We start from the raw sequence: 22,277 nt of genomic DNA on the forward strand, positions 1-22,277 counted from the left end.
TCAGATTTAATGGCTTTATTTGGAAATAAAACGTTTCCCCAATGACGCAAAGATGTGGTTTCTGGTAGTTTATTTTCTATTTCAAATTTTTAAAATCTCATGATAATGGTCAGCAGGTTGAAACTCACACGATATATTGCGAAGATACCTCGAGGAGTTGGTTGGGAATACAATGTAGACCGAGTTCTCATCTAGTTATCAATTTAAAAAAATAGCCATTCAGGAATTTTTTTGGTTACAAAAAAAAATAAAAAAAGAAAATATTTCCCTCTTCCCCTCGAGGTACCCTCGTAAAATTTCCCTTGTGTTATGAGAAAACCTGTGAATTTATTCCCTTACAAATTTCTCCACAATTTTATCTCTGTTCTTATTTATTTTTTTTCCTATTGCTGGGTACACAAATCAATCATGAGTGAGTGGAGGGCACAAGGAGACAGTATATTCGATCGCAACTAGCATTTATCATTTTGTTTATTACACAATTCATCAGATTTCAAATTTTGTTCACCTTTTTTTTCATTTCTACTCCACAATCGTCTCACACATTGAGTGACTGGAGCACACGGTTATCGTTTTTGGCATCAAATAATGCTCGAAAAAATTCATTATCCTCTGTTCCTAATTCCTCACGCCTCTGGATTTTCACATTTTGATCAGGATAATTTCTTAGTCCTCGAATTGCCTAGAAAAAGTGAACACTCTTCGGTATTGGTTGTTTAGCAAACGTTATCAATTGCAAAATGTGGAAAGACTGAAAAGGTATACACATTTTTAATAAATGATTAATATTTTTTTTTTCTGGAATTTCCGCTTCCTTCGTCTGGTTTTTATTTGAATATATTGTCTGGGCATTGCTGCATGTATAAATCTTTATAATTTTCCGATGCTCCAGTGCATTCAACTAATTTTTTGTTGTCCATTCACATAGCGCTTTCGCTCATTTCAATCGGCAAAAAAACCACGAGGAGATCACTTTGATTCACTGTTTTTGTTTCTCACTTGAGGGACTAATAATAGGGGCTGTATTTATTTCTGATCATTTTCCATAATTTATGTTCATTATTTGGGGCATATTGCTACTAACTGCCGAAAGAATGAGCTTTCAGCTAAGCATGCAGGTTAATACCAATTCTATTGTATTTTTTATATCATTTTCTTCCTCTACATTAATCAATTCTGTCAATTGGCGGATTTACACGCACTCCAGGTCCCCCAATATCTCTGGTTTACTTTATCTACCTTGCGTGATTCGGAAATTGAATCAATATCAAGGCTTCCCTCACATTCTACAGCTAACAATAATAAAAACTATTCCTACCGATCGCATTGTTTCCTTTTACCGAGTCATTGACATCAAAAAAAAGCTTGGTGGAGACACGCAAAGTCAACATTGATTGACTTGTTTTATATTCTGGACACATTTGTAGTTCACTTTAGTCATATCGTCTCGGCAACAAAAATCGCCAACAAATCTTCTTCGCAACTAGTTCATTTTTTTGGGCTAAAAAAGGATTATTTCATGTGTTGCACGCGTTACTGGGTTCTTTTGATGGCTATTCCATACGATATGAGAAAAAAATTACGTTCTGGACATTGAGCTACAATTTTTTTTTACTCGTCCTAGTCACTTAATTACCCTAATTCGCAGCGCGTTATCAACATTATTATGTAATAACATTATGTCAATCTTTTTTTCCTTCGATTAGTTTCTCGGTTTCATGATTAATTGTACAATTATATTCATTTTTGATCTGCAATGATCGTTTGTAAACTACAAATAAGTCCTTGATCGATGGAAATCCATGCGAGAGCTCAGGGATGTATTCATAGAATTCATTGGCTACTGGCAATTAAATACTCGATCGCATAAATTTCTCTGATCACATAATTTATGTACAATAAATTGAGAAGCTTATTCTAGCTGTTACTTATAACATGAAGAGGAATGAGACATTGTAAAAAAATGTTCAGAACGATTCACCGGGGGATGGGGAGGAGGAGGAGAAAGAAAATTCATTCTCAAAGACTCGCCAAAATTCTGATTTCTCTGTGTCAGTGAAAAAGATTTGCTTTTACAACGAAATCTTATTCAGATCTTCCGTGGGCACGCGCAGCATGACCCAAGTCTTATCATTTAATCTGAGTATTAATAAAAAAGATTTCCTCGTTGGGACCTCACACAAGATTTTTTTTTACGTACAAAAAGGACAACTCTCACGACAAACTGCTCAAAAGCTTCTGGTTTCTCAATAGCACTTCTCATTAATTTAATTTAAGTTTTCATCCGCAATTATACAGGGAAAGAAAATGGTGAATGGAGAAATCAATAACAGTACAATTCAACAAAAGCAAAGAGGAAAATATAATAAATTACATGAATTAATAGTAAAGGGAGGCAAAATCATTTGTAGTGTAAATTTTTTGTTCTATATCTTCTCAGTACTCGACTCTAATTGAAATTAAAATTGTGCTGAGGATGCATCAAACGATAGTTCCTTTAATCATAGGGGGGCTTCTCAATTTTTACAAAAACCAAATTCTCTACTCTGATAATTCATTTGATTGTGATTTTTCGTCATTGTAGTGATGATACCAAACCTTGCGATTCCTTAACACTTGTTATTAATTGCGCGAAGATATCGGCGGGCACTGCAGCAGCGTTGACATAGATTCAATGGAAATTAAAGATTTGACTTTACGATGTGGCGTGGAATTAAAAAAATAGGATGAGGGAGGAGATGAAGAGAGCATGGGAAATTCACTTGATCTGTAACCATGGATGTTTGAGACACTCGGCTGCGGTAGCACGGGTGATTGGATCAAACTCAAGCATTGGAGTTAGAAACTCGGCGAACTCCCGGGCTTCACTCGGTGACCATTCATATTTTTCAGTAAGTACTTCGTACAGACCCCATGGCTTCAAACCCGTGATGTGTTTGAGCTCTCCTTTTTTAGTGAAAAATGCCTTCGAGTACTTGCCGGATAGAGCAATTCTACGGGGAATTTCACCGAGTAGCTCGATTATATGGGCCAAATGGTCTTCGTCCCTGAAAAGAATTTACTTATTTATTCCTCGTGCATTAAAAAATTGCGAACGTATACCGAACGTTTATTAGATGCATAATATCTGGATTTCGGTAAATCATGTGTACATTCCATCGGTTGGATCGATTTTTTGGTATTAGAATTCGGGCTAATGATTTCTTGAATGTTATCTCAATTATTTGCTTCTAATTATTATATGGCCGGATCTCTAAACATTATAATTGTGCAATAAAAAGTGAATAATGGTTTTTGTCAAAGTTTTTTCATTCGAAGGGGAACGATAAAAATCCAAGATCACGTCCGATAGATTATCTCACCAGATCTTAAATTTTCAATTTAAATTCTGTAACGAAATCTACCAATGATCTTGATCGCTGCAGGGTTTAACATATATCATATGACTCATTACAAACGGAAGTTGACGGCCTTTCGTGATATTTGTTATCACATTTTTTCTCTACTTATCAAACCGAGGGCATTATACTGAGGGACTAAAATACTTTCATGAAAGTTCGGTCCAAGTAAAAAGAGTAAACGTCCTGGTGATTTTGTCGATGAAACGATGAATGATCATTATTTATTATTTACCTTGAATAATCAGCACCACTGTGGGGTTCAAAAAGATAATCTCCAGTAGCCAACTCGAAAGCCATACAGGCTGTCGACCAAATATCAGCAGATGTATGGTACCCAGCACCGAGCAAAACCTCCAGCGACCTGTATTGCCTGGTCTGAATGTCCTCAGTGAACTTTTTATGAACCCAACAGGCATTCCCAAGATCAGCAATTTTCACTTCCACTTCGCAGTCAACAAGTGCAGGATCGAGAGGAGCAACAGAGGGCTTCTTCGATGGCTTCATATCGGGTATATCCAAGTGCAGTTCTTCATTGGATCCTTCGTGAATTTCTGGATCAGACAGAGGGACTCCCTCGTTGCAGGCTTTGTCCACCTCACACGGAGTGACATTTTCATTTTTTGTCTCGTCATCAGCCGACTGATTGTCCATTTTATCACCAGCAGCGAATGAATCGACGCCATTGACGTGCGGTGGTGCAGGGTCTGAAATATCCGGGGATTCTTTGGAGTCAGTGTTCTCCTCGACGCTTTCAGTATTGGGATCCTGATCAGGACTATTGGTCTCACTCACTCCACCATTTTCCGTCGAATTGGGAACATGTTTTGCCTGCTCCTCTATTTCCTGTATCTGTTCCATTTGTTTCTTTAACAGTTCGTTTTGCCTCTTGTGTTTTTTCTTCATTCTTTTCTTTTTATTTTTGGACATCTTTGCATTGGGCGTCGGCTCTTGAAACTCTTTTGGCGCTGTGGATATCAGGGACACTGGAAGCTTAAGACCAAGTGAATGCAGTTCTGTGGCAACAAATGCCAATTTTTTAATATACGCCTCATCAACGCAAATCAACACATTCTCTGGTTTAATATCTGTGTGAATGATTTTACATTTATTATGGAGATAGTCCAAACCCTCCAGGACTTGTCTTATGATTCTCTTGACGTTATTGCGTGGTATACCACGGTAGTTTGATTTTATTATTAATTTAAGCAAATTGTGTCCAAGTACTTCGAATATCATGCAAACGTGAAGACCATTGATGCCACTTATTTTGAAATCATTCAGAAGTTGTACTGTTTTGTTGCGTTTTGGATCATTCGGATCTGTATCACGTACGTCTTTCAGTAATTTGATTTCATCAAGTGCAGTCTCGGTGAAGTGCGATGCTGATTTCACGACCTTCAATGCCACGAATCGTTTATCCTAATTTTGATGAGAATAAGGTTAATGTTAATAAATTACCCGCATGGAAAAGAATGTAAAAATTTATGAGAGAGGCCAATGAAGCTGAATGAACGCATTTAGAAGGAATAATGGTTTGTTAATTACCTGAAGGTCCCAACACAGCCACACAGTTGAAAAATGACCCCAACCCAACTTCCTCGCTACATGATAACGGTTCAAAAAGAGATCACCAATTTTAACAGGATGATATCCCCCTTTGCAGTAGTCACTACTGTCCTCTTGTTCCTCCTCTTCACTGGTGTACACCTCGTCGTCATCCTCGATGGTTTCATTGCTGGAGCTGTGGCTCGGTTCCAACCTAAAATTGTCCATAAAATGTCTTGCAATCAAGAGGGCTAATCATTCACATAAATTCGATCCGAAAACTCAATCAAACGGGAATTTAGACATTTTATTGGGAGCTATAAATAGATAAATTACCTGTTCCCATTGTCAGTGGTAAATGTTCTTTGTCCATCACCCTCCTGTGCACCCTCACCGAGTGTGGAATGACGTGTTGTAGTTTTTGAACATGTTGCACCACTGTTCTCACTATCACCCTGAGTATGATTTTTTCCTTTTCTCTTGGTCGTTTGCTTGTAACGTTTTTTCTTAGCCTGAATCGCCAAAACACGGCGATTAACCGATGCTTTGGTGCTCATATTATTTTTGCGTGTCCGGTGACCGCTTTAAACCGTTACGTGTTCACCCTCGAGACACGATTGATTATCAACAAAATTTTATATTTCTTTAATCCTTCACTTCAACGCTCTTTTAAGAATCTCAATGACTCTTTTATTCAAAGAAATTTTTCTCTAGTTTTATTCGGTTTAGAATTCAAACATTTTTTGTAAAAAACATCTCGAGCAGTTTGCAGTTTATCATCGCTCGGCGGTTGTTTGAGTATGGCCGACAACTTGGGAATACTTCGATTGAAGTGAAAATCAAATTGGTGGCTCTATCTCCTCGTGTTTAATCTTCAACGATTTTAATCGGAAATCCGAAATAGTGACAATCGATTTTTTTTCTCTTTTAAATGTACCTTTATAAAATTCATATATGAATCTTGATTATTACTAGGATCGCATGGCGAGCATGATTCTTGCACCCCAAGACCAGAATCTAGCAATGACAAAACACGTATCGAGGTAAAATAAAAAAAAACCCGGTTTTTGGATTACAATACCCTTTTCAACCACTTTCAGGCACTTGTTCCCGTTTTATTTCTGCCACTGAGTGTTTTTTTTACACCGTTGTTGTAGATCGTAGGGTCCCTTCCGGCAGCGGTTTAGACGGGATTTTAGGTGCGTTTTTACAAGCCGCCGATGTCCATGATTTACACCGATACCCGGGAAAGTTCAAATTCCCCATTTTTATTGGCTGACATTGGGCGGATGAAGTAGTCAAATTCTATTTTTCTCGTTAGGCAATTTTTATTTAACCAATTTTCTACACTCAAATCAAATTAAATTAGTTCATCTTTTTGCATTGATAATTTTTAAGACTATATTTTTCATCTTGTCAGATATTATCCATAATTTTTATGCTGTTGTTGTCAGTGCAGAAGTTTAGTGAAAACAATGTTTATGAAGCTAATTCCCTACTTAGCTTATTCATTTCTTTGATAAACCCACTTTTTTATTGAAAAATTCAAATTTGCAAATGTTTAAGACGTTTTATGTAATTCGATATATTCAATATGACCATATAGAACGAAAGAAAAATGATCTGCGATCCTAAGGTGGACTATTATAAAATAATTTTTTCGAATTACAGAGTAAACATTACAAGTTTTAATTTGACAATATTGCAAAACACCCTCCAGGGTACAATTTATTGGAATTCAATATGTAATTGGAGTTGTTAAAATGTGGAGATTATAAAATGCTGTGTTAATTCTGGAAATGTCCCCTCATATTTTTCTTTTCAATATCTCACAATCAGTTACTTTTATTTCTGTATCACTACATAATATTTGAATTCATGAAGAGTCCAGTTATCCATAACATCACCTGAACACATGAATTATCAAATCCACATAAATATTGCACTCTGTGTATCAAATGTGAACCGAATGATCGAGTGATAACAATCAAAGAATATTACACACTAATATGGCAAAACTGTGATAAAAGCGCTTTTTGTTTTTTCCTAAATATCATATATAATTAATAATTGTTCCTATGGATGATCAGCATCACAGGAGCTCTGGAGATCGTCGAACGTATCTCCATCCGGTGGGGTATGATTGATAATTCTCTGATCGTCTGAGGTTCTGTGCGAGGCCGGCCTCGCAGTAGTTGGTCAGTGAAGCTGACGAATGTTAAAACCAGAGAATTGCCAACGTCTCTCCATGTTTGCACCGATTCCCGACAATTCTTGCTTGAATACTTGGGGGAAACGCTGCATCAGGGCTTCTACTTCATTTGGTCTTATACCAGGCTCCATTTTTTGTAAATAAGACCATACATAATCGACAGAAGCTCCAAAAGGATGGATATGTAGAAATGTCGCTATTAAACCTACAGAGCAATTATAATGTTTATTGAAAATTCAAGGACATGAAATTGCCCGATGTTAACGCACATATGAAGTAAGTAAAGTGGAGTAGCGTACGTTCTAAGAAATTCTAGTGAATTACATTTATTGATAATGACGTAAATATAGTGATAAAAAATACCTATTAGTTTAGCATCCTTTTGGGTGACTTGAACATGTCCTGGCACAGTCGCGATAGGTTTGGGAGTCCGTGGTTCCTCGCTAACATCATCATCCTTATCGAGGGTTATGACTTCACTTTCACCTGATCCGATATTCTTGGTAGAATTTAACTTGGTCATCAGTTCTCTGATTTTTTGATCATCCTGACCATGTTGCTTTCTTGACTGCATCAACTGCTCCTGCATACCCTTCAGAGTCTGTTGCAACATCTTTATTTGTTTGTCTTTGCCATCCATTTCGAGTTTGGTTTCGGATTTTAACAAATCCACCTGATTTTTCATAAATGATTAGGTTCAAATATTTTGTCAAGTAAATTAAGACATTGTATGCACCTCATTTTTATATGCTTCCAATTGACATCTCAAACTGTCAGCTTCCTCTTTGAGAGCGTGAAGCTTGGCAGTGTCATCGGAGTCAGGCAGTGTTCTCGTTCTCTTCCTCAGCGGCTCCTCTTCAGAATCAGAGACCTCCATCTCCCCTTCCCCTTCCATCAGCGCCTCTTCCAGCTGTACAGTCTTGATCTCCTATTACATATTATCGAATTAACTTCCCAACAATCAGCTTCTCAACTGACAAATCAAATGAATTTCGCAAATGGTTCATTCAAATTTCGAAATGGTCCATGCAAATGATCGTTATTGAATGAAATTTTAGTTACAAAACTCAAATAAACCGACTCTTTGCCCCCATCACCGTAGCCCGTTTGGTATGTGAAGAAAGCATATTGAACGCTAGTTTTGATCGGTGCTTATGTACATGCGACTACACACCATATTTCCCCAATGGTGACGACTGTGTGTTGCATTTTATGTATCATTAATAATCTTTCATTTTTGAGTAAAAATGTATGCCAACAATTTCACTCGAGACTTACCTGCCCTCAGGACTATTAAAAGCTTCATTTTCTGTCTCATGGTTGTCTGAGTATAATCAAATGAATAAAAAAAAGCTCTTGAAAAACAACGCTGTCCTTTCGTTCTTATTTTTTTTTGGCAATGTTCTTTTGGTCGTTTTGGTTTTTCGAAAGGTGGCGTTAAAAATACATACCGAGGACTGTTTCTTCCACATCTCGATGTTTTTCCTCTGTGCCTTGGTGAAATGATCCCAAACCTTCTTGTGACTGGCCGCCGTGAATACACGTTCGATCTGACTGACTGTTGAAGTTGACGCGGATGTTGCATGTTGCATACGAAACACAAATGAAACACAAATCCTATGTTGTACTTCCCACTCTCCACAACATCGCTTTCTTTACTTCCTCTCATTTACTTGTCAATCATTTTTTTAAAAACTCTTATCTTTGCCTGTCCCCCATTTTCATACGTTTTTTTGGTGGTCGTGAACGGTCTCCATTGCTATCTCCCTTTTCTTACTTATTTAAACTAATGAATAATTCTTTAAATAAATTTTTTATACTTTTTTGGTGCCCACATCGTCCTGTCAATTGGTTTTTTGGTCTCTGCTTTTCTGTTACATTCCTTAGAATTAAGTTTGCCCATCATGATTGTGAATTACGAGTGTCCAGGGTGATGCATTTTTCACATGTAAAAGCCGACTAATGGGTAAAGTAATATTGCCAATTGTTTTAAGTGGACGAACCCAGGACACTCGGCATTCATTATCATCATTACCAAATGCATAATAAATGGCCCAACACCTTCAGATCCTTAGCATTGCCAAACATGCGATTTTGTCAGGTCTACACCCTCAAAGAATTTTTTAATGAAAAAACATATACATAGTTTCGGAGGAAAACTCGCGTGAACCAGTCAGTAAGCCCCACATGTTGATCCCACGAATTGGGAATAATTGAGCAACTTACCAGCAATAAATTGTACGCGTCAACTTTTGGTACTGATTTACTGATTATCCGGAAGATCCGTTGAGAGAGATTTTTTTATCAGATTGATGAATCATTGACTTACATTGTATCAGGAGTCCCTGTACGCGACCCTTCATTAGTTCTTTTGCTCTCTGGAGGTCTTCCTCGTATGATACTCTTTCTGTCAACAGCCTCCGAACGTGGGAATTCGTTGATTGAATCATCGAGTAAAAGGTATTGGCATTACGTTTTGTACAGTCTCCACGTTCCAGCCATGTCACTACAATCTAGATTAATTCAAAATTATTCAGTTCAATGTTATTTCACATATTTTTTTGTAACAAATCATACTATATTTACCATTACTACTGTGTCTACTCATTTCACTTACCTGAACAGCTTTCATAAACGTATCATCTTGTTTAATTTTTTCACAGATATTGGAAGCCTCGTAGTCAGTGTAATGGACAACTGGTGGTGGACTAGACTGCATTCTTTGTCTCTCCTCTTCTACCTGCTCCCTGTGCCGCTGAATACGTTGCAATTGCCGTTGTTTACACTCCCACTCATACTGATCGTCTCTTGCCTTAACAATAGGATGGTAACATAAGAAGTGTCCAGTCGCAAATTCAATTTTTTTTATTCAATCACAACTCACGTAGATATGCGCATAGTCAACGTAAAGTCTTCCGGTGTTGGCGGTCTCGATGCCGGATCCGATTCTGATCCTATACCCCGAGAGGAAAATGGCGGAATCAACACTGGATTCAGTTGCAAATCTTATATGGCAAAAATTTTTCTTGGATAAACGAAGAGTCGTGATCTCTCCGCATCTTTCAAATATCTCTTGGATCATGGATTCGGTGATATTCTCAGGCAATCCTTCAAGGGAAAAAAATATGAGATCACGTTCGATAGACAATTCACCATAAACTGACAAACCATAGGGACGACCAAGACTATCAGTAAAAAAAACAATTTAGGTACCTCCAACAAAAATAGTTCTACATCCAGGCGGTCGTTCCCTAGTAGTCGGTGGTGGAGCATTAGGATTTGGAGGGATCAGTGTACAGCTCTTGAGATGAACAATCTCCTTAGTAGTCTGTGGAGCAGCAGAAGGTGGTGGCGGTATTCCACTGCCCATTATCTGTGCAGCAATATCACTGACAATAGTATCAGGAGGAATAATTTGTGGGGCAAGCATGCTGCCATCATGAGGCATCATTCCTATTCCCATTGGTCCATACCCATGGCCCATATGCGGAAGACTCATCTCCCCCAGCATTGGGCCCATCGCGCCCATCGGACTCATTCCCATAATCGAGTAATCCACCCCCATGCCCCACACACCAGACGTCTGATCAATCTGTGAGACGTTGGCAGAACTGGTGGTAACTGTTGGTGTTATAGGTGTTACCTCATTGGTATTATGATTACTATTTGCTGAACCCGTTCGGTCCTCGATTCTCCTGTCGTCAGCCCTTCTTTCTCGATCATTTCTGTCGTCCCTTCTATCCCGGTCCCTTCGATCATTCCTGTCGCTCCTTGATCTTCTGCCGCTGTCTCTGTTGTCTCTCAAGTCTCGGGAGTCTCGAGTGTCTCGATCTCTTCTGATATCGTTTTTATCGCCCCTACGATCCGTCGATTCTTCTGTACTTTCGCGAACTGCTGGGGGCTGATTTTTATTCGTGCTGAACTCAAGGGGAGAGTCATTCATACCAGGTAGGGGTAGCGGTGGAGGTAGTGGGGGAAAACCTTGACTAGCCAGCTCCATGAAGCCTTGATGACTGGCGAGGGGACCAAGTGGACCCATTGGACCCATTCCTTTGATTTTTTTAATAGTTACATATTAGTTTTAATCTGTTGTCAGGATAATTACAAATAATAGACATTCGTATGCATAAAATCGATATCATTCTCAACAAATGAGTTTTATGGTGGAAAATTTATTGTTTATCAATTATTAATAGATAGACTATGGAATTCATGCATGACTTTATATGTGCCAAACAAAGGATGACTCATTTTTTGTGGAATATGCCCTGTCAGTGCCAGGACATTCCCGAAAACCCGAAAGTGATCATTATTCTCAAGTTTTCTCCTTTTAGAATCATAACAACAATAGTATGATATAATAACTAGGCTTCTAAATATAATTCAACATTCCAAAGAATGTCTGGAGTCTAACTTAAGGGAGTTATAAACATGGAAAGCAGGATATATTGTTGAAAATTACACTTATTATTGTCAAAGTCTATGTATGGAAATCACAATATTTATTTTTTTTCCTAAAATTTTTTAGGTTAAAATGGCTTTCGCTTACCAATTGGTGTCATAGCAGGCATTCCTGGAAAATTATAGGCCATTTTCTAGATATTCACTACAAATGTAATTTCGTAATTCCAGTCCTCGTGATAAGGGATGAAAAAATATTTCCCCGATGTTTTTCAATCACTGGGGGCAGACTCAGGGCCGTCTCGACGGCCGTTTATCTGAAGCACAACAGCCAAGATGGCACCTCTCAAGTCCGCAGGGCAGACGTTCAGCTGATTGTAACACCTTGAATGTTCATTTTTAAACGTATTCCAACCAGTTGTTTTGGGTTTCTAGGATTTATTTGCAATTAGTCAACAATGAAAATAAATTTCAATACTCGAATCGTTGGGACTCGAGTGGTGCTTGTCCCCTACAGAGAAGAGCATGTTGAAAAGTAGGTTTCGCTGTACACATTATTCTGTTTTTATTTATGATATTAGTTTCAATTTTCTTATGCAAGATTTTTATAATCTATGTGTGGAAGAGAAGGAAAAGATGAAACTATAAGCTCAATCAATTACTTCTTATTATAGTAAGGCTATTTTCACCTGTTTCTATGAAAAAAATTATGTCAGACATATATAATAATAACTCCAGCCGATTTAAAATAGTTTTGAATTTCCAAAAGACAAATGCTCCACTTCACTCAGGAAGTTAAAAATCATTGATAATTTATTTAAGATATCACGAGTGGATGAAATCTCCAGAGCTTCAACACCTAACAGGATCAGAACCCCTGACACTTCAAGAAGAATACGAAATGCAAAAATCGTGGAGAGAAGACGAAAATAGTAGGAAGAGATTTTTTTAGATTCCCTTCGCTTTCTTCAATGCGTAATTTACCCTTTTTCAGAGTGCACTTTCATCGTCCTCGACGCTGAAATTTATTCCAAAACGAAGGATGAAATAGTCTCGATGATTGGTGACACTAATTTGTACTTTAACGACCCTGATGATGCTCATACATCCGAATGTGAGATAATGATAGCGGAGGAGAGGGCAAGAGGTCGTAAAATGGGGTGGGAGGCGATAGTCTTGATGTTGAGATACGGTAATTCATTTAAATAATAATTTTTTTATGTTTATAAATATCCTTATTTGATTTTCCTAGGAGTGGAAGTTCTAAATGTATCCAATTACTCTGCAAAAATCAAAATGGATAACGAGAAGAGCATCAGGATGTTCCAGAAGCTCAAGTTCGTGGAGGTAAAGTTGAACATTTCCATCAGACGAGAAAAATTCATAATATCTAGATTATATTCATTAGAGAGAAGTCAAACATTAAATATTAGAATTATTTTATCAGTGTATATCACACTTTATAATAACCAATTCTCCAATGCCCTAAAAAAAATTTGCAATTTCATTTTTCCAAATTTTTCAGGTCAGTAGAAGTGAGGTTTTTCAAGAAATTACACTTTTCCGGAAAGTCGACGACGAATGGACCGAGTGGCTTGCGTTTGAAACTTCCGGCACTTCCAGGGAAGATCAATACTGTCCACACAAACTGTAGAACATCGTCGCCCATGTGCAAAACATTGCTCATCCCATGGACTTCTCTTACAGCTGAAATTCGTCGCAGAAATGTCAACCAAATAAAAGTGAAAGTCCATCAGTGAACTAATTCAGTTGTTAAATATCACCTCGTTATCGTGCTGATGAAAAAACATCGAGTGAGCAAAATAAAGCTAAGCAATATAAAATCAACATAATTCTTGTCATGCTGGGATACTGAAAATTATCACCAACCTTCGACTACAGTCGGGAGTGTTCGAGAAATTCCGTAATTCTTCATTTCCCGCCATTAAGAGCGCACTCCTTTCGGTTTGTGATATCATATCAGTTATTCTCTCGTGGCTCAAGAGGCAACATTGTAAAGATGTACCACTCTGCAGGTCAGATAATTCATTCTTTTCTGCTTTAATGTTCTTCAGACAGGGGATTTATTAAGCAGGTCTATTCAAAGAAATGTTCTGCTTCTTTGTTTGTTAACTTGAAGGCGTTTGAAATCGACTAGGGCATGTTATATTGCTAAATTGGATATTATTGAACGTGATTGCACGTAAGTGTCAGCGACCGGTGTCGCCAGTCATTTTCAATAATAGAGAATTAAACTACCCGAGGTTAAAAAAATATTAGACTAAAGAATTGTGATTTTTTAATTTAGAATTTAATAACGGACTTGTGGAAGTTTTCCGTGTTGTTCTCACAGTGGAATTGACGCATTGCAGTCAGAAGTCGGATATTACTTTTCCTCCTTGGCTTTTCAATACCTGTTGAATCAATCTCAATGAAATAAGTATGCTAATTAAAATAGACTGGAACAATTCAATGCTTCGAGAGGTGATCAGGCAGATAAGACAGCGAGATATACAAAACATAGATTAAAAAATGATAAAGCATCTGTCATTCACTGATAATGAATTGTCTATCTAGATTGCTATTTAGAAAAGCCCGTCGTGTATGTTTGGTTACAAATTCGTCAATTAACTAATTGATGTCATAACTGTATATGGAGGGAGATAATTGGAGCGAAAATTTATAACATTTTCTGTTGCTTTCTCAGGCAAAACTGTGAGGTGAGAAATAATTTGTTACCCCGACTCGGACGATTATCATAATTCGGAATGTCGCTATCCAAAAATATTCTCAAATTTGTGAAAAAACCTTTGGTTTTCAACTCTCTCATCTATGGATCCTTCTACACAAGTGCTGAATTTCTTCAGCAGACGTATCAACTACAAGAGCGGAAAAAAGAAATCGTAAGTTCAATTACAGAGTACGTAGTTGATTCTAGACGATTCGATTAATTCTATCATTACAGCTTATGACCAGATGGTAAAAAAAGTCCATTGAAGCAAAGAAAAAATTTGAAGTTATTGTTCTTAAAAAAAGTTTTGTCCGGTTCTTTTAATTTTTAGTCAATTTTCTCTTGCCTCGTGAATTAAATTGAGGCGAAATATCCGTACGACATGATTTTGAACCAATTTTTTTCTGCACATCAATTAGTCAGCGGCCAGAGCACTAACTGTTGCTGAGAGTACAACTCCACTGGTTGTTATTGGATCACAAAGTCAGTCGGTCATGGATTCAAGTGAAAAAGGAAAAGCAACGGATACAACGTTAGATGAAGCTGGCTATAACTGGCCTGTTCTGCAAAGATACGTTGTCTACGGGTATTTTTTGGCAGGACCAATACTCCATCAATGGTAAAATGACTTTAAATAACCGATCATTGCCGCACGTTGCTTAGTGTTTTGCTTTTTGACGTCACTGGTTATTCACAACTAACTCCACTCACTTTTGATATTAAGCACAATATGATAGCATCCCTGTCAAAATGCAACCTTATCTCATTTTAGTGATCAGTGTTGGATTTAATTGAATTCATACAAGAGGATGACAATTACCAGATAAAGCGATTATGGGCACGCTGTACCTTAAATCATCCGATGTCATTGGTGAGCTGACTCTGATCATAGATAAAATCAAAGTTCCAAGTTACTGTCCCTTATCACCGCGCTGGCTTTGTTCGATGCACCTGGGGTTTCTGTCTAGTCCTTATGTCAACCAAAATCGTTACTGATGATATTTTCACAAGTTTCACGAGTTAATCGATGGGAATCAGCAGCCTTGAAAAATTTTCAAACGTCCTGCAATCCAATGCGACGCATCTGCCTCTACCTCTGCTCTCCATGTTCATCTCATGATCTGCTAAAAATAATCACATGTCGATCGTCAATATCGTCCTGATAATTTTGAAGTGGTTTTCTGTTGATTCCAATCACTAACTCAAGACGATATTTTTCACAAAAGAGAAATCATCCAAATCTTTTTCACAGGTACCTGTGGCTGGACCGTTTTTACGTTGGAACAGCTGGTGCAACTTTAGTGAAGAAATTATTCTTCGATCAGTTCATCCTCACTCCACCATTAATAGTGCTATTTTTCAGTAGTATGATATCCTCTTATTCGTTTTACATCGCCTGGTAAAGGTATCACATCACATTTTTCTGCTATTAAATTCTACTGATTATTTTTAGGCATGAGTCTAATGGAGGGGAAGGAGGACCTCCTCGGAGAGTGTAAAGCAAAATTTATTAAAACATTCCAGGTAACGCACAGGACATGCTCACCGACAATAACTAAAATTTACAATTAAAAGTTAATAGATGATATTATTTTATTTACAGACCTCCTGTCTTTACTGGTTGCCGATGCAATTCATTAATTTCCTGATAATTCCTGCGAAATTTCGTGTGGTCTTCGTCAGCGTCGCCGCATTCCTCTGGGTGAACATACTATGCCACCTCAAGCGAGCGCCTATCGCCAACAATGAACAATAATGCCTCAAGAGCAATAAATTTCTGTGAAATGAATTTCTCTAATCACTAAAGATGGTAATGAAAATATTTCTTCTTTCGTTTCGGCTGGTTCCGATGAATTATTTAATACTTATTGGACATGCTGGGAAATAAACGGAATCACATTCTTTCAATGATAAAACAATTTTCTTTATTAATAATGACATTCACATGTTTTATTCCATTTTCGGATTCATATGCAAGTACGCATTCATTGATTTCATCAAATGCACATAATGATTGATATTTGGTATACGTGGTACATCACCGACGTTTTGAATACTGTTCATGATGATCAAGTCATTCTAACTAGAAAAGAAAATTTCACAGAGAAGTTCTCAAATATGATTTTTTTCAATAAGTGATAATTATTGTACAATTAGTTAACTCGTTTTCAATAGTGATAAATATGTCGTCAAGATATAAAAAAATTAAATCACCAATAATTCGTGATGCTCAAATTTCTCTTTCCCTTCGTCGTACTTTCGTCAAGCATTTAAAATAGTAACGATTTTCTTTGGATTTAGAAATATATATTTTCTTAAAAAAGTAATTTAATGTGGAAACAGGATAATTGATCCTATGTATACACATTATCGAAAACGAAATGATCACAATCCTTAAGTTTTTCAATTATCACTTTGTATTCCACAATAGTGCCTCATGCACAGACTCATAGCAGCAATTGTTATCAGTCGATGAAGCTTGATTGATTTTTTCTTTATTAAATTGAATCATCGAATAGAAAAACTATTACCATTTGGAAATTCAACTTGGCTATCTATAAAATTAATCACCACATGTTTCATTTATAATTCAATCACATTACTCGAGAACTTATCGAATGTTTTTTATCACTTCTTGCGAGGCAACCATTCAGTTTCGCAGTACGTTTAAACGCTTTTAGAACTCAAATAGAAGTCCTCTAAGGGGCGCCTTTTTACGCAAGTACAACAGACGATTGTATTGGAAATGTGGACGTGTATCACTTTTGAGAATAGCTATCCTTTGCTTCAAGGCTTAAAACAAATCATACGTCCAATATCATAAGGAGAGCTTCATTACTCACAATACAATCGTTGTAATTAATTCAATTTATTCAGTCTAACCTAGGAGTGATGTCCAATATCGCATGTTTTCATTTGATAGAAACAGCGGTTATAAATTGTCTCAATATTATCATTTATTCATGTCAAAGCTATTTTTCATTCGTAAAAATAATTTGATTATTTACCAATAGAGGAGTAGTTCTTGGCAAACGACGTATAATCGATAGATCTCTGAGGAAATAACCGATAAGAGGAATAATTGAGGGAGTCGTTTGCCAAATTGTATGCCCAGTCTTCAATAATTTCATTTCTTTACCTACGTGAAGACCATTCACGTATAAAAGATGAACTTCGTGCGATATTATAACCACTCGACGGTGTTTGTGCGCAATTAAACTCACTAATTCTTTCCCCCTAATGTTTCACGGCCCTGAAACCTCCATATTAATGTACAATTTACCTAAATTTCTTTTTCACCTATCTGATGAGCTGTTCTTTCAGTGGAAATATTGTGATAATTTTCTAATAGTTATCCAACCCTATCTCGTTGAGAATATGTTCATTGTTCCACTTGCTGTGCGTTTTCTGACTAATCTTGCCGCCACTGAAATAATGATAACATCAGATTTTTTTTTAAAGTTGATTGGCCAACAATGTTTGAACCAAAATATGGAGACTTGTTTGAGTGGACGCTAATCACTAAAAAACTAAAGAGAGCATGGAAAACTAAATTAAAAAGAACATTAAAATGCTCCGGTAATTTAAAAATCGACTAGGAATTGAAAAAGACGAATGAATATTCGAGATATCGCGAATGGACTGAATATTTGAGTAGAACGTACCGGTTGCGTCTTGAGGTGTTAGAGGCTTGTCGATGACTTTTTGTATCACGGCCATCCATTGGGTTCGATCATCCTCACTCTGAGCTGATAATAGGAAACCTCTGTCCGGAGTTTCCAGCGTAAAAGAAAAACCTTGGTCTTTAGCACCTGCTGGAACTCCCATCTTGAGGGCAAAGCCCTCAGAACTGTGACCAATAAATATCTCCCCTTTTGGATGTGCGTCCTGAAACAGTTGAGAATTTAAGTGCAATGCTTGTATTTATGGTGAGATTATATTTCAATTTTTTTTTCATTTGTTTGGGTATTTTTTCTCCATCAAACTTTCTACGAGAACAAATAGATTTTAAAAAATAAGAGAAGCAAATTATGTATATGTTTTTATGAGAAATTCACCATAGGGTCGTCGTGATACATAAGTTTTCTCTCATCTAACGTGAACCATCGTTTCTTATAACCGTCTGATTGTCTTGGGCCAGTTTTCCATAAAAATCCTTCCTTAGGAAAATCTCGGGTCAATTGTGTCAGCAACTCGTTTTCCGATGCACCTGGATAAGCCACCTGAAGCCTGTGAAGTTTGGCACACCTTATTGCGAGATACCAATTCGTTATTACTTCCGCCTCCTCGTGATAAACGTAGATATGCCTAGTCGATCCATCTTTCATAAATGATAATTGAAGACTGTTTTGGTGGCCGATTTTCAGTGGTGCAAAGGCTACGTTTAACTCCGATATCCTCAGTACAGCCTTTGGTTCTTTATGCTCTTTAACGTGGTACTTCAAGGTATCGTCGGCTTCAGAGAGAATAAACTTTCTAGGCTGATAACGGGCATCTTCCTTGCCACGTTTCATTAGGAATCCTTCCATGGATCCTGAGACGTACTGGTTTTGTTTGTCTGCGTGACAGAACTCTTCACGTTGATATTTCGCTCGAATCCATTGCTCCACGAGAACCCTTCAACATTTTTTAGTGCATCGCAGTGAGAAAAAAAGTACAATAAAATTTTCGAAAGACATGGACATCTGGTATATTATATATATGAGCTAGTGAGGAAATAAATTTTCTTGTTTTTCCATTATTTCGTGCTGATTCCAATGATGGCCCCTGGGATTAAATACTCCGTTGGGAATCGATGGAAGAAATTTATCGATAGCTATGCACTATGAATGTTGAGTAACGTTTAAGGAAAGTCCAAAAAATATTTAAGCAGCAGCAACACTTTTTCCGTGAGAAAAACATAAAATGTACAAATTCATCTTACTGCGGTGCTTCCTCGTCTGGCCGGCGATAACAAGGTGGTACTCTTGCTTCGTAATACAGTTTTGCAGCAGTATTTCCTACTTCCCTGACCCTTGTCACCTGTGAGTCCTCCCACCTGTCCAATTTTAAGTGCTTGACTTTTGATATGTGCGCACCCATGGAACGATGAACACCAGCACACCTCGTGCACAGAAATATTCCAATATTGTACGATGCCCATTCTGGATCTGCAATTATTATTCATAATATACTTCACATCTTCCCTCGGGGATTAAAAAAATATATCTGACGTATTAACGACAGGTTTCAGCCCTAAAAGCTTCAATTTTGAATCATGTCACGTCAATCCTCAAAACGTGTTATATCTGAGTGAAACGACTGTTGGAAGAAAGTGATTATTTTGATAGGAAGCAGTGTTACAAGCAGTTTTCGAGAATGATCGTTAAACGCCCACCACAAATGACATCTATGAAAAGCTGATTCAGAATTATGACAAGAACGGAATAACGTGGAGCGAGAAGACTGCCGGATTGTAATACTACTCCCGCACTGACTGAATTTTTGTTTGTCAATAACCTCAAAAATTGGCAGTAAAAAAAATTAACTAATCAATAGGCACAATTATATAATCTGCTAGGAAACAAACTTTTGATCCCACAATCAGCACACTCGTTATTTCCAGGCTTTTTCAGGAGTTCTAGCAATGACTTCTCATTGGCATCAGCCATTTTAAAACACACTGAAACCCATTCACTACTCATACATTTGCCTGACAGCACATGTGAATGCATAAACCAGTCGGTAACATTGTTAGCTTTTCTTTAAGGTCAAGAATAACGCAATCTGCCGGCCTCCGGACATAGCTCGTCTCTGCCAGTATCTGGATTTTTTTATAACAAGACAAGATTTGGAAAAAATTGCCTTGAATAATAAAACGAGAACATGCCGGTTCACAGTTAGACTGAAGGTAAATATCACTTCCTAATACTATAATTGTAAATTAATCACTCTTCACTTCAATTGATAAAAGATGTAGGTTATTTGTAGTTATGGTTCAAAGGTTCGATATATCATGGCGCATTGCTGAGTTTTTTACACGTCAGTACACTTTGATTGACCCTTTCCCTGGCACCAATTTAATCACATCATTTTTTATGCGTTCCATAGTCTTCGATGAGTGACACAGCGATTTACCCTGTGACGTTTGTCGAGCCAGAGTGAAAAATCAAGAATGGAGGAGACAATGAATGAGGAACGTACACAAGAAGATTTCGTTAACGATCTGAATTTTAAGGATGTTGATCCTGATGATCCACTTACCAAGGCAGCACTCAGTGATCCTGTTGAGGATGAGTGGGTGGACATACTCGGCAATGGCCAGCTGAGGAAGAAAACTCTTATCAAAGGGCAGAAGAACACACGTCCTCAACGGAATGATATATGCATTGTTGACATTGTTGGGAAGTTGGATAGTGGGAAGGAAGTTGAACGTTTCATTGATTTTTCGATACAGCTGGGAGATGTTGAGTTGATTCAGGTAAAAAATCGTCTGTTATTTATCTCTCCAGCTCATCGATTTTGGTTTGTCTATAATCAATAAAATTTTGCTTTTTTTATTTACTCTAAAATTTGTCAGAGGACGGAGCACAGAAAAGAAAAGGGTAGATGACAAACCATTTTGAGTTGATAAAAAATTATTTTGCCTAGACCAGCTCAATTATTTGATATTATTATGGATGAGAGCAGAGGAATTTTAAGTAATAAAATATATGGCAATTTCTTCAAAAAAGTTAACGAATTTCTAGGGTTTAGATTTGGCAATAGCACTGATGGACGTTGGAGAGTCAGCAGAAATAGATGTAGCCTCAAGGTTTGCCTATGGGGACCTTGGAAAAGAGCCGGACATTCCTCCCGCCGCAACTCTGCATTACGATGTTAATCTAAAAGCTGTAGAAATGGAGCCTGAAATCGAAGAGATGGGGTTTACGCAGCGGAAAGACTTCGGGTATTTCAAATTTGATCATCATAAAATATCATAGACAAAAAAATGCTAAATATCTTGAAGACTGTAATGAAATAGAAATCTATTCTCAATTTACTGAAATTGGTGCTCTGATGTTAGTAACAGAAAACGCGAACGTGGCAATTGGTGGTTTGCCAGGGACGAGCCTACGTTGGCGATTCAGTGCTACCGAAGGGCATTAGATTTTCTCCAACCCTCGGGAGACGACCACAAGAAGAATCCTAAGGATATCATAACAGATTCTGAATTGCAAATTCTTCTCGAGGACAGAACGAAAATCTACAACAATCTTGCGGCTGCACAAATAAAGACCGGAGCTTACGACGCCGCACTCGAGAGTGTTGATAATGTTTTGAGAGTTGATCCGAAGAACGTAAAGGCATTGTTCAGGAAAGGTAATCCAATCAGAAAAAAAACAAGGCCAATTGTCAAAGATTTCATGATAAATAATAACCAAGTTTCCAATGTTTTTATTAACCAATTGTCACCCATTTTCGTAGGACGAATTCTTCATAAAAAGGGTGAACATGCAAACGCGACAGCCGTCCTCCAGAATGCAGCGAAGCTTGATCCGGATTCCAAAGAAATTATTCGTGAATTGTCCATCTTGAAGGAGAAAAGTGCGAGAGAAACATTACATGAGAAACATCTTTATCGTAAAATGCTGGGAAACCCTAAAGAATCCGCGCCGACTTCCAAGAAAACGATTTCCTCATCAAAGAGTACAGGAAGACTCACCTGGAGTCTCATTGGTGGTACAATTGCTGCAATCGCGGGTGTTATTGTCTACAGATTGGCATTTTAATTAAAAAAATTATTTACATTATCACTTGCATAATAATGATAATATAATTGAAAAAAAAGAAAACAGCAAAACCGTATAATGACGTACTGTGGAAAGTAAGTCTGTTACTCATGACTTTTGGAAATTGATTTTTCAATAATACAGTTGACATTCCGAATGCCATCGCCTCTACTCTTTTTCCCTTCATCTTCTACATAAACAAAACTTATCTCAATCATAAATTCAATTTTACGATA

At 37.4% G+C, this 22,277-nt stretch overlaps 5 protein-coding genes across 14 annotated transcripts; 2 read left to right on the forward strand and 3 right to left on the reverse strand.

The window, feature by feature from the left end:
• Positions 1 to 53: 53 nt before the first annotated feature.
• Positions 54 to 6,126, reverse strand: Srpk (SR Protein Kinase). The gene is made up of 4 exons (XM_064120184.1): positions 5,283 to 6,126; positions 4,947 to 5,160; positions 3,634 to 4,820; positions 54 to 3,047 (listed from the first exon to the last, which is right to left on the reverse strand). The coding sequence occupies exons 1-4, from the start codon at positions 5,501 to 5,503 to the stop codon at positions 2,759 to 2,761; spliced, it is 1,911 nt and encodes a 636-aa protein (XP_063976254.1). The 5' UTR covers positions 5,504 to 6,126; the 3' UTR covers positions 54 to 2,758.
• A 632-nt stretch (positions 6,127 to 6,758) lies between these two features.
• Positions 6,759 to 11,848, reverse strand: LOC135161980 (ecto-NOX disulfide-thiol exchanger 2). The gene is made up of 9 exons (XM_064120027.1): positions 11,708 to 11,848; positions 10,372 to 11,208; positions 10,043 to 10,266; positions 9,776 to 9,970; positions 9,488 to 9,671; positions 8,610 to 8,716; positions 7,895 to 8,086; positions 7,522 to 7,831; positions 6,759 to 7,363 (listed from the first exon to the last, which is right to left on the reverse strand). Exons 1-9 carry the CDS (start codon positions 11,748 to 11,750, stop codon positions 7,146 to 7,148), a joined length of 2,310 nt encoding a protein of 769 aa, XP_063976097.1. The 5' UTR covers positions 11,751 to 11,848; the 3' UTR covers positions 6,759 to 7,145.
• A 104-nt stretch (positions 11,849 to 11,952) lies between these two features.
• LOC135170576 (peptidyl-prolyl cis-trans isomerase FKBP8-like) lies at positions 11,953 to 22,201 on the forward strand. The gene is made up of 9 exons (XM_064136580.1): positions 11,953 to 12,094; positions 12,382 to 12,491; positions 12,554 to 12,751; positions 12,812 to 12,906; positions 13,085 to 13,209; positions 20,417 to 20,750; positions 21,019 to 21,218; positions 21,336 to 21,631; positions 21,737 to 22,201. Exons 1-9 carry the CDS (start codon positions 12,018 to 12,020, stop codon positions 22,039 to 22,041), a joined length of 1,740 nt encoding a protein of 579 aa, XP_063992650.1. The 5' UTR covers positions 11,953 to 12,017; the 3' UTR covers positions 22,042 to 22,201.
• On the forward strand, positions 13,218 to 16,209 carry LOC135162427 (peroxisomal membrane protein 2). Of its 7 annotated transcripts, none has more exons than XM_064120891.1 (7): positions 13,218 to 13,595; positions 13,868 to 13,999; positions 14,267 to 14,462; positions 14,710 to 14,909; positions 15,543 to 15,655; positions 15,744 to 15,814; positions 15,894 to 16,209. In XM_064120891.1, exons 3-7 carry the CDS (start codon positions 14,328 to 14,330, stop codon positions 16,044 to 16,046), a joined length of 672 nt encoding a protein of 223 aa, XP_063976961.1. In that variant the 5' UTR covers positions 13,218 to 13,595; positions 13,868 to 13,999; positions 14,267 to 14,327; the 3' UTR covers positions 16,047 to 16,209. The 7 variants fall into 7 exon arrangements, with proteins under 7 accessions (XP_063976961.1, XP_063976953.1, XP_063976994.1 ...); XM_064120897.1 differs by lacking the exon at positions 13,218 to 13,595 and adding an exon at positions 13,631 to 13,762; XM_064120883.1 differs by lacking the exon at positions 13,868 to 13,999.
• Positions 16,190 to 20,307, reverse strand: LOC135162222 (arf-GAP with dual PH domain-containing protein 1-like). Of its 4 annotated transcripts, none has more exons than XM_064120451.1 (5): positions 19,860 to 20,307; positions 19,215 to 19,440; positions 18,349 to 18,907; positions 17,956 to 18,178; positions 16,190 to 16,373 (listed from the first exon to the last, which is right to left on the reverse strand). In XM_064120451.1, exons 1-5 carry the CDS (start codon positions 20,002 to 20,004, stop codon positions 16,360 to 16,362), a joined length of 1,167 nt encoding a protein of 388 aa, XP_063976521.1. In that variant the 5' UTR covers positions 20,005 to 20,307; the 3' UTR covers positions 16,190 to 16,359. The 4 variants fall into 4 exon arrangements, with proteins under 4 accessions (XP_063976521.1, XP_063976510.1, XP_063976540.1 ...); XM_064120440.1 differs by having other exon boundaries at positions 16,190 to 17,717; positions 19,860 to 20,304; XM_064120470.1 differs by lacking the exon at positions 19,860 to 20,307 and adding an exon at positions 19,504 to 19,771 and having other exon boundaries at positions 16,190 to 17,717.
• Positions 22,202 to 22,277: the final 76 nt, after the last annotated feature.

The sequence above is a fragment of the Diachasmimorpha longicaudata genome, chromosome 1 (genome assembly GCF_034640455.1).
Source record: "Diachasmimorpha longicaudata isolate KC_UGA_2023 chromosome 1, iyDiaLong2, whole genome shotgun sequence".
Classification (NCBI taxonomy): Eukaryota; Metazoa; Arthropoda; class Insecta; order Hymenoptera; family Braconidae; genus Diachasmimorpha; species Diachasmimorpha longicaudata.